Source organism: Haliaeetus leucocephalus, unplaced genomic scaffold (assembly GCF_000737465.1).
Source record: "Haliaeetus leucocephalus isolate CR32 unplaced genomic scaffold, Haliaeetus_leucocephalus-4.0 Scaffold351, whole genome shotgun sequence".
NCBI lineage: Eukaryota > Metazoa > Chordata > Aves > Accipitriformes > Accipitridae > Haliaeetus > Haliaeetus leucocephalus.
The window spans coordinates 10,101,370-10,114,675 of NW_010972787.1; the positions used below are offsets into that span (position 1 = coordinate 10,101,370).

A 13,306-nucleotide genomic window follows, 5' to 3' on the forward strand; every position below is an offset into this window, starting at 1 on the left:
GGTCTCAGAGGTGACAAGTTTGGCCAGCTGCTAATGATACTTAATGGTTTTCCAGCCTTGGGAAGTGGGAATAAATGAATGAAACAAGGAAAGAGAGAGGCCTCTGAACTCTGCCTACTTATTGTTTCATTCAGCTTATTAATATTTTTAAATAGTTTAATAACTATCTGAGTGACTGTAGGTGCAGTGGGTACCTAACAGATATACAGGTACTAACAGTAATGCTTCTTTGTTAATTGGGAGGAAAGCGAGGTAAACTCCCTTCACAGTGTTCCTGGCTACCACGAGGTGAAACCCCAGTGCAGTTCCCTGGCTAATAAGGGACCTACCGTGTGGCCTTAAAAATTTTTGGGGGCAGATCTGTCATAGGATTTTCATACGAGCAAGACTCTGTTTTCCATCCCCTGAAGCGTGTATTCATCATCCTCTCTGCCTATGTCTGCATTTTTTTTCTGTTTGAATAGCTAACTTCTGGAGGCAGGGATTGTCCTTTACATATGTATGCATAGCCTAAACCCCATTCTTAGCTAGATCTGCTGGTTATTCTTACTACAATTATTCCTAAAATTTTAACTCTGAATTAATTAGAAATACTGAGATGGTGTACAGCAAACTTTTATAAAACCCATAGAAGTGCCATGACTGCCCACTGGTATTTATAATTATACAAAACGGAGCCAATTACCAGGTCTTCAGTCAAATTTGTGCATGGCTGATTGTGTCTGTCACCTCCAGAAGCTGCATACTCTGATGAAAATGAAGACTATGAGGACACATTTGCCACAGAAAACAGCGCATTTGAGCCACTGTCTGAAATAGAGTGGTTTGATATCCACAGCAGAAGGAAAAGGGATGTGATCTCTCCCAGTAAATCAGAGTCGCTGCAGTACAAGGTCTGTGTCAGGTGGGTCTTTAAGATCAGCTCCTCATTAGAAAATGCATTCATTTTTGTTTGTAATCCTACTCAGTCACCCTCTTCATATCCACAAGCTCACCATCCAACCTGGTGATCTCTGAGTATGCATACATGGTGAGTCTGCGTCCTCTCTCCCATGGCAGGAGAAAAGGTTTCCACACAATGTATTAGGTTTAGGTGGTTTACATAGACCTCAGATGTCCATTGCAGATTCTGCCCCATCAAACTCTGGGGAGACTCTAAAGCACCTGGCTGGCTAATCATTTGGAAGAAGTCTTTCATTAAATAAAGTAGATACAGTTGGAATACAGTAATAACAGATTTACAGTTTCTGGAGAGATGCTGTTACTTCTTCATGGTCACACTCTGGCCTCATAAAAAAGAAAAGATGTTTACTACTGTTTGGGGAAGGAGAGGAGGCAGAAGGGATATCCTGTTGTGGCAATCAAGAAGTAAGCAAGGGCAGAGCCTAGTGAAAAATAAATCCTCCCATGCAGAGTAATACTGAAACATCTGCTTTTGCTCCCTTTTACAGTCTGGTAAGGGTCACAGAAGCACAAAGTGGTGGCTGTCCTGAGTTCCCCTTCTAGAGAGGTGCTAGGTTTTGCTCCCCAGTAGAATTTAGCTTTTCCACTGACTTTTGACAAAGCCTCGGAGGCAGTGGTTTTTATCCCCCCTCCCAGACAGTGGCATGAACAATGGCAGGGGAGGGCTGGATTTACCCTAATTCCCAAGTTTCACTCTCCCTAGTTAAACATGTATTCAGTGAATTGTGTGCTGGCTGAAGCATCATTTTCCCCATTAATTGCTATGTAACATTTATCAACTATCAGATCCACTGTTCTGCAGGACACTGCTGAGTGTTAGGGTGAGGCTTAAACAGTAATGTGAAGATCCCTTTGTTGTAGTTAAGACACAGGAGAAAAACTGAAAGCACTGACTACATCACCATACTTGTTCCCTGCACCATGGTACATCCCTTATGGGGAAAAGAGGGTGCCAAAATAAAAGTTTCTGAAGTACTGCTAAGTGTATGTAGAATATCTTAGGGCAAGGCAGTCTATGTGAGTGCAGAACAACTTCATTTTCCAGCAATGACACAACTACCTGATTTTTGAGAATGTGGAAGTAGAAAAGATTGGAAGTCCAATATATATACCTAATGGATAGTTAGAGTGATGAGGATTTTTGCCTTGGACAGCAAAGGTGATGTAAATTTGACTTTGTCCATGAAGACTTTGGATAAACTCCTTTCCTATCTCCACTCTAGGTAATAGAGAACCAGACACTTTGTCAGTGCTGTTTGCCTTCCCTATCTTCAACAGTGCTTTTATGGGTGGGATGAACTGTCCTTTGAAGGTGATTGTTTCTGCCTATCAGCTATAAAGAAAGCCTAGATGACAAGCTTAGGCAAGACACCTGGGTTTTGGGTGACCATTTGACTAGTTTAGATGACTAATTTTGCCTCATGACTCTTAATGAGGTAGGCAGCTAGTTTTCAAATTAAAATCCACTTAGGAAAGTTAAATGGAGCAAAATGTTTTGTTTCACCATTAGCAAGCCTGAAGAGCCAAACTCTTCAAAGCAAGCTAGCTGTTCAGAGCAGATGTTCACTGCTGACAGTCTTCCTTATAAAGGTCCACAGGTTCCAATGCACCAAAGATGTCCCTGGTTGATCTCTCTCTGCTGAGTGGCTTAGAGCCTGACACAAAGGATCTCGAACAGGTTAGAAACACACTTGTCTGTGCAATCTTTTATAGCTTATTCTATAGAAAATGTGTCTTTCAAAACCTTTCCAAAGTCCACAGAATAAAGAAGGCAAAACAGAGTTTGGATAGATATATTTTCATTATTCTTGTTCTGATAAAATATTTGCTGAATATATACAAGAAATGAAAAGCTTGTGGTGAACAGAGCTCAGCCTTCTTAGTCCCTTGTAATAGAAATTAGGGCAAGGCTCAGCAGGGCACTTAAATACGTGCCTGTTCTTAACACATATTGCTGTCCCCACCGACACCGTTGTCCCACAACATGCCAGGACAGTGTGTCCTATGCTTGCAAGAGGGAATGCAAGCACATCTTTTAGAGGCAGTTGCTGGTAGGGCACAGTGACAGGGAGCTGGGGCACAGCACTCTGCAAATGTGGCAACAGAGTTTTGGGTTCTGGAGCCTGCGTGGTTGGGGGAGGTTTGCCCAGGTTCATGCTCTCAGGGACTGTTTTCTTTAGGGAGGAAGAAAGAGGGCAGAATAAAGCAAACAGCTAAACAAAGCAAATCAGAATATAGAGGGCAGTAGCAAAGGTGTTCCTATTATGCTAGGTTTTTGTTCTGAATTTTTTGTTTGTTTGTTTTCCTGCAGTTGGTGATGTCTTCAGACCAATACATTCAGCACTATGAGTACAAGGAAGGAAAGGTTTTGCTCTACTTTGGTGAGGTAAGCGAACTCAATGATATTCCAATCTCTGCCATTTCAGATAGCATATATAGACTTCTTTTTACTCTTAAACATTATTTTTCACACTCCATTGCCTTCCTGTGATATATTATTATTGATATACTCCTGTGATATATTATTCCTGTCATATATTATTATTGAACAGCTCAGTTGAAAGAGGGAGGAGGAGGGGAAGAAGAGAAACATGTATCTTCATCCTCCGCCTTTCTGTGTTCCAGGAGATGTAGTCCATGTTTGAGATTTTGGCTTTGGCCAAAAAAAAAAAAAAAAAAAAAAAAAGAAATCTTCTCTAGCCAGAAGAGATGCTTTTCATCCAAGATTAACAAAGTGTTAACTAGTGGTCCTGTAAATTCCACATGGACACCTTGCATGTGAAGTTCAGTATTTCTGCATCAGGATCCATACAGTGACAAACAAATGTAAACATCAAACCCCTAGTTTCTGTGTATATTTCCCCATATTTTGGATAATGACTTCACCCACCTGAGTTGCTTCACCTCCACAGCCAAAGCAGGGGGGGTCCCTGTAGAAAGCACACACAGGGCAATGATTTTTTTAAAATATAAGATAATAGACAAATTAAAAAATATAAATGTTATTGCTGTTATGACTGTCTTAGATAATTTGTGTATTTTACATAGATCAAAAGCTGTCCCTGACCTTAGCATTTTACTAAGGAAAATGTATATACTGGCAGCCACCAGTACAGGATAGGCTGCGAACCTATATTACACCCATTACTCCAGTGCAAGGTGGCTTTAGGCAAAAGCTGAAAAGTAAACCCCAAAGTGGTGATGATGGAGTGAGTCTGGATCAGACAGTTTCAGGCAGAGAAGACCTGCACACATCTCACAAAACTACCTTTACCAGTCTTAACTCATCCACAAAATCTCCCAGTAAAATCATGGAAGGAAATGCCTTCTTCAAGTTGAGGATACAGCTATCAGGATTAACTTACCTATGCCATCAGAAACAAGCATTCAACAGCTAGTACAGGCACAAATGAATAAGGAACTGACTGGGGAGAAAGAGTTAGTTTACTCATCGTAACTATTGTTCCTTCTTCCTCCAGCTCACAAGCGGACCAGAACCAGATTGTATATCATTTGGGGCAAAGCAGATCAATCCCATGGGCTTGGTTCAGCCAGCAAATGCCATCCTTTATGATTTTTACAACCCTGGTAAGGGCACAGAAAAATGATATATAACTGATTGAAAGAGTTACAAGAACAAACTCCAGTCTATAGAAAGGTGGTTTTGATGTAGTGTGTGAAACCATGTGATTTTGTCAAGTGTTAAAATAACCTGCCTTGAATACTGTCTTCTACTACCATGGCTTAAGATCATCTAAATAGAGATCCTCAGGAAGGGTCCATTATTCCAAATGGACTGAAGATACAAACTTTTACACTCATGGATTTTTAAATCAGGTTTCCTGAGTTCCTGTTTCTCATGGTGCTTTTAAGCACGTTCCACTCACATTATCTTTTTGGTCAGGCTGTCTTTCTATGCATCTAAGATAGGCAGCCTTAGAGGTTTGGCTTATGTACTGTGATTGCTGGGGGAACCAATCTCATTCCCCATTCAAAGAAGGTTAAATGCAAATCATCCTCATTTGCCAGAGTTATGTAAACAATATTTGAAAATTAGGTCAAATCTCTACTTTGCCTGAAGCTGAGGGATCCAAGACAGTTTACACTAGGTTTAAACTGCTAACTATTGGTGACCCTATCTCATTATTCTGAAACAGTGCAGTGCTCACTGTAGCTCTATGGTCTAAATATGCTTTTAAGATAGATGTTTTCAGAGGAAAGAAAAAAAAAAAGGGAAAAGTATAACTTTAAAAAAAAACCACACACACACAAAAAAAACAAAAACTGTCATGTGCCCCCCCCCAAAAAAACCAACCCAGACCCACCACAACCCCCAAAACCCAGAAGCAAAACCCCAGGTTGTTGCCCAGCTGAAAGGCAAGGTGACCCCTGCACTCTACGTGCCTAGGCTAAAGGTCTTTTTGGACTGCTGATGTGTATCTAACCCCTTAGTGCTCTGGTTTCTCTGGACCCAGGGGAGAGTTGATCTGCAAATGTAGTTTCTACTGCATAGACTTTTCCACTTGAGCGCTCTGAGACAAGCCATTTTGTTTCTTCTCCACAGACAGAAAGTGCAGTGTATTCTACACTGCTCCTAAGCACAGCGCCATGCTGTCAAAGGTGTGCCATGCCAATGTTTGCCAGTGTGCAGAAGGTAAGGCCAGTCTAAAAGAAGATAATTATTTCAACAAACCATTAACATGAGAATTGTTAAGCCCAGAAAGGACCATTACAATTATCCTAATGCATAATACAGGACACAAAGCATCCTCTAGTATGTTCGGTACCAAATAGAATATATATTTTTTTTAAGATATCCAGGATTGATTTGACAGTTGAATGTAATGTATATATACATGTGCACACGTATGTAAAAACCCTTTACCGCACCTCTAAGAAAGTTGTTCTGCCTTTTTATTTTATTCTCTGTTATAATGTTGAGTGAATGAGCTTGTGTAAACTATATCTATCTAGATATCCATGCCTACAGAGACAGATGTATCATTTATTTTCTTTACTCTAGGTCCCTGCCCAAGACAAAGATCAACTTTCAGTAAAGCCATAACACAAACCACACGCTTTAGTTTTGTCTGCTACCACCCTATTACGGATTATGGTAAGGCAGGAAAGACAACTGTCGATTTAGTTTAGACGTAGTTCTTTTTAATGAAGATAAATTTGGGGTTTTTATATGCCCAGACCTCTCCTGAAATGAGTTGGGTTTTGTATCTGGCCTAGAGGCTGAGGAGATGAAATGAAGCTGTGTGCTATAGCAGTCATCAGGGGGGTGAAGAGGAAAAGGAAAGGCCTCAGAAAGATGCAGTGGGATGCTGGGAGAAGGAAGCATGGACAACATTATGTTACACGGTTTAGAAAAGACCTGTGGTGTGAGCACCACCATCCCCTACACCCCTAATGTTACAGAATGGAGATAAAGAGTAGGCTTTGCACGGCATGCCATAGCTCAGCAGCTCTTTCTGCAGAGCTAGACAAATATTTTCTCCTTTGTTAATTTGCCTTTCTGACCTCTTCTTTGGATGGAAAGATGGAAGAGCTACTGAAGAAAAACTGGTTCAGCAGCTTTGGTAAGTTAGGTGCTAACAGAATGACAGGAAAAAAGTGAAAACCTAATCATATAGGCACTTCTTTTAAAACAAATACACAAATGGTATACAAATCTAGAGGTTGTTGATTCATACCTGACTTTCTAAAAGCATATTAGGCATACAGGGTTACTATCCTGTTGTCTTTCATACCTCCATGATTTGTGAATAGATGGTACACCAGCCTTTATATAGACATCTGGTAAAAGCATTCCCATTTTTCAGTTTTTGGATGAAATGTCATGTTTCCATCTGGCCTCACACAGTTGTTGTCTGTTGCAGCATATGAGGTGGAGCTTCTCAATAGTACACAGAAGAATGTTTTTGATTACTATGAGGCCAAAATCCACAGAATCCTTAAAGCCAGTAAGTATCAAAATGTGTGGCTCCTTTTATTCACCTGCAGGAAAACTAGGTTGATTAATGTTAGCCAGTACAAGCCATGCAGATGCCTTCTCTTGCTGTAGAAAGTAGGGCCAGATATACTTCTACACTAGGCTTGCAAGAAGACTGATTTCTTGCAAGGTTCATTTGGTGCAGCTACCTCACTGTTCAGTTCAGCTCAAGGGTAGGTCACTTTGGTTCACATTGTGGAGCAATCACAGAGTCCATGAGCTTCAATCCTTTCAGATGAAAATAAACCAGAAGACACATTCCAGATGCATTCAGTCCATGGCTCCAAACTGGAGCTAGTCTAAGATAAACCCTCCAAAAACATGCATAGTGTGGATATTAGGTCTTCTGCATCAACAATTTCACTTTATAGACTGCTGTTATTCGGCCACATTTTTTTCTACTGTGGAAATATCCACTGACCTCTGTTTTGATATAAGATGAAGAGCTGAAGTGCTTGTTAATTAATTATTAAGCACTTGCAACCCTTGCAGAACAGGCTAAGAGTTGTCTACAATGACTTGCCCAAAGCCAGTGAACAAAGGAAAACTAGAACTTTGATTTAATAATTGTGATAACAACACAAAGAGTACTTTCTATTTCTTTAGATGCAGTGTACAGATTTGCACTGCTCTCACACAACATCCTTTTGCAGGCCTGCCATCCCAGCTGTCCCCATGTCAACTTTACTTATCATCAATATCAGTGAACACTGATGTTCTTCAGAGTAATTTCTGGAGAGGCTGTCAGATGACATCTCAGACTTCAACCACTGTGGTATCATGTGGTTGTCAGTTTTGAGTTTGGCAGCCAGATATTGCCTTTAAAAAGCAACTTCAAAGATTTCAAAATCTTCCCTCTGCGGAACAGAATAATTATCTCAGTCCTTTGATCTTTGCCCAGGGGACTGGCGATGTCACCCAGTACTTCATGGCATACAACTTGTGATCTGTGCCCAATGTCCAGTTCCTGTCAGAAAATCAGGTCCACGCTTTGTGAGTCCAGAGACAGCATTGGTCATACCCAGGATTTTCCATAAGCAGGGAAATGATAATGTACTTACTGATCAAAACACTGGCTATGGGAAGATTACAGTACCATGATGGAAAGTTTCATTAATCCCTCCAGAAAACCTACAGGATCTAAAAGGATTTAGAGCTCTGGGCCACAATACATTTGTACAAACAACTTGCAGGCAAGCACTGGAAAGATTTTTGTTTCTTGGCAGCCGAGAGAAACATCCTTTGAATCTGAAGTTGAAGGAAAGAGATTACTTCTCCCATTTCCACCTCCTTGGTTTTGGCCCCTTTAAAATCCCCTTTGGTTTGTGCTGTATGAGGCAGTTTATGAGCATCAGTAGGCTATGAAGAGCATTTCAGCAGGCTTGGGAAAGGCTGAGAAGAGGCGTGAAGCCATGATGATGAAGAAAATGCAAGACATTGCATCCAAATCAGCTCATGACTGAACTACAGTTGCTATCTTTTGTATTTTCTGGGGCTGTTTTGAGAGAGGTTGGTCTTTGTTGCCATCACCAAGGATAGGTGAGAATTAGTAGGGTAAATTACCATTTTCTGGACCCCTGGCATTATTTCAGTATCAATCCTTGCAAATAAAGGGTTGGTTCAGAAGACAGAGGGAAACACTCATTTGTGTTTGGGAGTCAGCAAAAGAGAATCTTGCAGATGTACACTGCTCAGATTACTTTGATTATTAATAGAATTAGTGCATGCGTTTTGGATGGCTAATGTTTATGCTGTCCTATGAGTTCTTTAGGGGAACAGTATGGCCCATGCAAAATAGCACAGAATCCTCCCCCCTCCAATAGATTCTAAAACTTGAAGTAATTAGTTCCCTTCAGTTCTGCTTGGATACATTAGAATATTATGTTTTAAATTTTTTTTTTTTTTTAATTGGCGATTTAGAATTGGAGATTACACAATAACCTATTAAAGTAATAGCTGCAATGCTTATGATCCCTAGAGACTGAACTGTGTTAAGCCATTCGTGAAGCATATGAACTGAGAGACACCATGGTAATTTAAGCATAATGAACCTGAGGCATAACACCATCATTTTCTCAAGTAATTCTCATCCATCTTTGCATTCCTTGAACAAAATGAAAATTCAGTACAGCATGTAGCATAGGAACAACAGAAAGGTCTTGGCTTAGATGAGAAAACCTGTAATACTGTATTATTCTTTGGAAGAATGCAAATGTAAAACAGCATACAATACTGAAGACTGACTTTTCTCTGGCCTATAAGTACCACATGTAAAATTAATGCAAGTTTTAATTAGGAAATAGATAAGGTTCTTAGTGCTAGGTTTCACAGATTAGCACTCTACATCAAATTTTCTGAAATCTTATTAGTGTTAAAATATCCTGCTTCAGGTTTTTATTCTACTCTTAGGATTGAATACTAGACTTTCCATACTTGTAATATAGTACTTTAGAAAGCAGAGGCTGCACAAGGTTCTGGACTGTGATGTTTTACCTGTAATTTAAGCTGGTTTAAAGTTGAATTTGTCACCACAGTTGTGCATGACATTTCACATTATAGTTAGAGAGTAAGAAATTAGAATATTGCTGTTATCTGCATTTTTTTTTCAAACGGACTCTGAAAACTGTTGTTCTCCCCAAACAACACAGTATCCTCATGACATGCATTAATGCATTATGTTAACAACTCACCAATACTGGTGAGTAAGCCTCTTTCTAGCTCTCATGTCATTGCAGTATGTGAGTACCCTTCTTCTCTCCCTTGGATGCCCACTTCTGTAACAGGCAGTGCAGCTCTTAAATGAATAATCCTCTGGGCCAGAATCCAGACCAGAATCTTCAAAGTTATTTTAATGTGGAGATCACCAAGCATGTCCTACATATCAGCTTCAGAGGAAATAGCATAAAGGCTACATCAGTGAAGTTCAGGTCAGGTGCACTAAGGAGAGTGAGGTTTTAATACTACCTGCTGCATTGTTGAGCCTTAAGACATTTGAATTTAGTTTGCTAGCTTTTAAGACCTGAGAAATCTGAAATGTAAGATAGCAAGTTTTCTTTCTCCTTTGACTTTTTTTTCCAATCTCTGGGATTTAAACAAACACCATAAAGCCTGAAAGATCTCTATAGCAAAACAGCTCCTTCAGCAACTACTGAGGAGGGCAAGACAACCAGCTAAGACAGAAGTGGCTTTTTGTCAGGTAATGTTAAAGGAAATATGTCCTGCCATAGCATGGTTATTTACTCTGGTGTCAAGCCAGAACTCTCAACTGAAATATTACCTTGGCTTAGCAGTGGAGTAAATGACCACAACGTGTTGTGTCCTGCGGGCTGTGGTTTTACTCTTTATTAGAAAAGTTCATGGGGTTTTCTGTTCTCATGCCACAGCCGCCGATGAAAGCATCCAAGTGGGTGCCCACCGACAGTTCCTAACACGCTCCACATGCAAGTTAAACATGGTCGCTGGCAAACGGTACCTCCTCATGGGGAAAGATGGGCAAACGGTTGATTGCAACAACAAGTAAGTGCAGTGGTTTCTGAGCAGCAGTGGCTGCTATTGCTATTTGTGGGCCAAATTTCTTAGGGACCGATTCTGCTGGCATTACTAAAATGCGAAGAGTAACTTAACTAACTCTCTAGGCAAAAGGCAAGCTGTGGGGAAGAGCTCAGCCACCCAAATCCATCAGCTCATCTATATGTGCAGAGCCTGGTTCCCACACTTTACAGAATCAAAATGTGGCCATCACTCCGCTGGGTTAAAAACTCACAGCTAGAAAAGGAGAATGGGAACTGCTACACAGTTCCATCGACTGCAACTTAGTTCCATCTAACACAACTCCTGTGTTTGCAAAATGGGTGGGACTGTGGCTAAAAGCAGCTCTCAAAGCTTCTGTTACATCATGCATGTAAATACATCATTCTCATTTCTTATTGGGAATTTATCTTCTCATTTCTCAAGGAAATTTATCTGAGGAGGAATTCAGTCTGACTATTAAGTAATCAGCGAGGAAGCCATCTTAAATGTTTAATTTCCCTGTGAACTGCAGAAAGGTAGTGCCTTTGGAAGGTTCTAGGAGGGAGAACTTCTCAGTCAAATTGTAAACATAACTTCCTAAAACCATAAAAGGTCCCCTCTCTCCATCTCTATATGACACCAATGTGAGTGTTTAGGTTAGGATGCCTGCTTCAACAGATGCCTACTAAAGACCAAAGACTCCATGTGGAGGTGTAACCTCTAAAGTCTTCTCCAGCCCAGCCATAAAATGCCAGATGCTACATGGCCTCTCACCACAGAAAATAAGGAAACATTTTGAGATACTCTGTTGTATCTAAACACCCCTTCACTGTGTCCCATTGGTGTTCACTGGGGCTTTTTGTGCTCCTCCAGAAAACTCCAATAGAAACTTAGCCCAAGCTCACGTGGTGTCACTCAAAACACAAGTACAGCCAGGTTTGTCCCAGCTTGGCACTGACTCCTCCTAAACTTTATTCAAAGCTCAGTTAACCTGCTGGTGAAACTAGGTTTCAGGCAAGTTTCTTGGCTAGTATAACTCATCTTGAGCTCAGAGATGCTTCAGTGGAGGGATGTGACCCCATGAGGTTTACACTTTCCTCTTGCTGCAAGTCAGCAGTAGTGTCTCACCTTCTTTACCCATTCCCACTTGCACTCAGGATGCAGTACTTCCTTGATGCACAAGCCTGGGTAGAGAAAATTCCAGACGACAGCGAGTGCCGCACCACCCTGCACCGGCAAGCCTGTGCTGAGCTGCAGGACTTCATGAACATCCCTGACAGCCTGTGCCTCTTCTGAAGGATTGCTCTGCTCCCCACATACTATCCAGGTGACTGCGACTCAGCTCCTGCCTGAATTTTTCTTGCAAAGTCTGTACATCAGAGTGGCACTTGAAACATTGCAGAGCTGCTTCGGTTGCTATCTGTTTTGCTGACTAGGGTATTTTCTTGTAGATGGGAGGGGAGTAATATAATAAAAATTGCAGTTCCTCTACTAGTTATTGTGGGTTTTGTCCCTGACACTGGTGAAGAGAGAGCAGGAATTTCTGTCTCCCTGATCCATTATACAACAGTGCATTTATCCTGCAGGGGATCAAATGAAAAAAAATATTGTGCTTGCAGAGCTGCTTAATTGCTGCAGTCATTGTCACTGTACATTAAAGAGGCCAAGAAATTTGCATGGGTCAGAAAGAAGACTCAGCATTCATGGGCTTACCAAGTATAACCTGTGTTATGCTGCTGCTGAAAGAAAAATGCTCCTAACGCTCATGCTTCAGCACTTCAGTGAATTTCTGATTTTACTTGTGAGTGCTTATGTAGGGGAATGAATGACTCCACTTGTACCATAGCAGGATTCCCATACACGCTTTTGAAGCTGGAACTGGAAATGGCCCAGCATCACGGATGAGCAACTGGACTGGATGTGTTTTGTGCCTGACCCAGGAGTCCTGCACAGGCTAGTTAGTGCTCGTAGCTCTCTGATGGCACAGAATTGTGTTTTAATTGCCCTCTGTAGTCACATGTTTTTCAAGCTTTTCTTTTTTTTTAGAGTTTAATTAATTTGCATTACTTTAAAAAAAACAAAACCCTGACGCAATCTGTGGTTGCATTTTTCTAAAGCATTGCTGCTTCTGTGGCTATCCAAACAGCTCTGTAGTAGAGATGCAATATTTGTCAGGGAAAGGTGGGGGGTTTACTGCCACAGTTATAAAGGCTTCCACAAATGGCAAACTAAGTTGGCAATGAAAAATAACCCCCAAACTGAAAACGTCTTTTTTCTTAGGATAAGAAAGAGTCTGTAGGAAATGTTTTGATAACACTGATACGTAGATAACTTGCAAATACAGGTTTTACTTCTTTTGTTTGCCAGCAAAATTCCATTTGGCAGTCATGTCTGAAGGAGAGAAGAGCTGCAATAAAAAGCTGTGTTTGCTGAACAGGTCACCATCCTCAGATGCTCATACCACTGTCTTCATGCCCGCAGCTACTGAGTGCAAAAATTTGCCACCTGGACTGCTTGTGTTACACTGCAGTAAAAATAAAAAGGGCCTGTATGAACAATATGATAATTAGTAGGTCCATGCTGATCTGGTTAATCTGGAGTCAAACGACCCTATGGCATAGGAGGGGCAGCAGTGAGCCTTGTGTGGAGAAGACACTACACAGCACCAGCACCTACCAGAACAGCCACTCTACAAGAGCCTTCAGATTCACAGCCCATCACTGCCCAGCTCTTTTTGAAGGCTGTAAACTCAGGTATAACAGCAGCTGAACTCAGATATCAGGCATGTCCCCCTGCTCAGCTGCCAGACATTGCATGGATGGAGGGAGGGGAAGG

The 13,306-nt window shown here is 41.1% G+C and overlaps 1 protein-coding gene across 1 annotated transcript in view; it reads left to right on the forward strand.

Moving 5' to 3' along the window:
* The window catches only part of LOC104835008 (complement C4-like), a 48,874-nt gene extending 37,043 nt beyond the window's left edge, over nucleotides 1–11,831 (forward strand). Inside the window, exons 33-41 of the mRNA XM_010572777.1 lie at nucleotides 736–904; nucleotides 2,554–2,641; nucleotides 3,275–3,349; nucleotides 4,443–4,551; nucleotides 5,528–5,617; nucleotides 5,987–6,079; nucleotides 6,849–6,932; nucleotides 10,345–10,477; nucleotides 11,629–11,831. Coding sequence (XP_010571079.1) covers nucleotides 736–904; nucleotides 2,554–2,641; nucleotides 3,275–3,349; nucleotides 4,443–4,551; nucleotides 5,528–5,617; nucleotides 5,987–6,079; nucleotides 6,849–6,932; nucleotides 10,345–10,477; nucleotides 11,629–11,767 — 980 coding nt within the window. The 3' untranslated portion in view covers nucleotides 11,768–11,831. The remainder of the gene's footprint in view (nucleotides 1–735; nucleotides 905–2,553; nucleotides 2,642–3,274; nucleotides 3,350–4,442; nucleotides 4,552–5,527; nucleotides 5,618–5,986; nucleotides 6,080–6,848; nucleotides 6,933–10,344; nucleotides 10,478–11,628) is intronic.
* The last annotated feature ends 1,475 nt before the right edge of the window (nucleotides 11,832–13,306 follow it).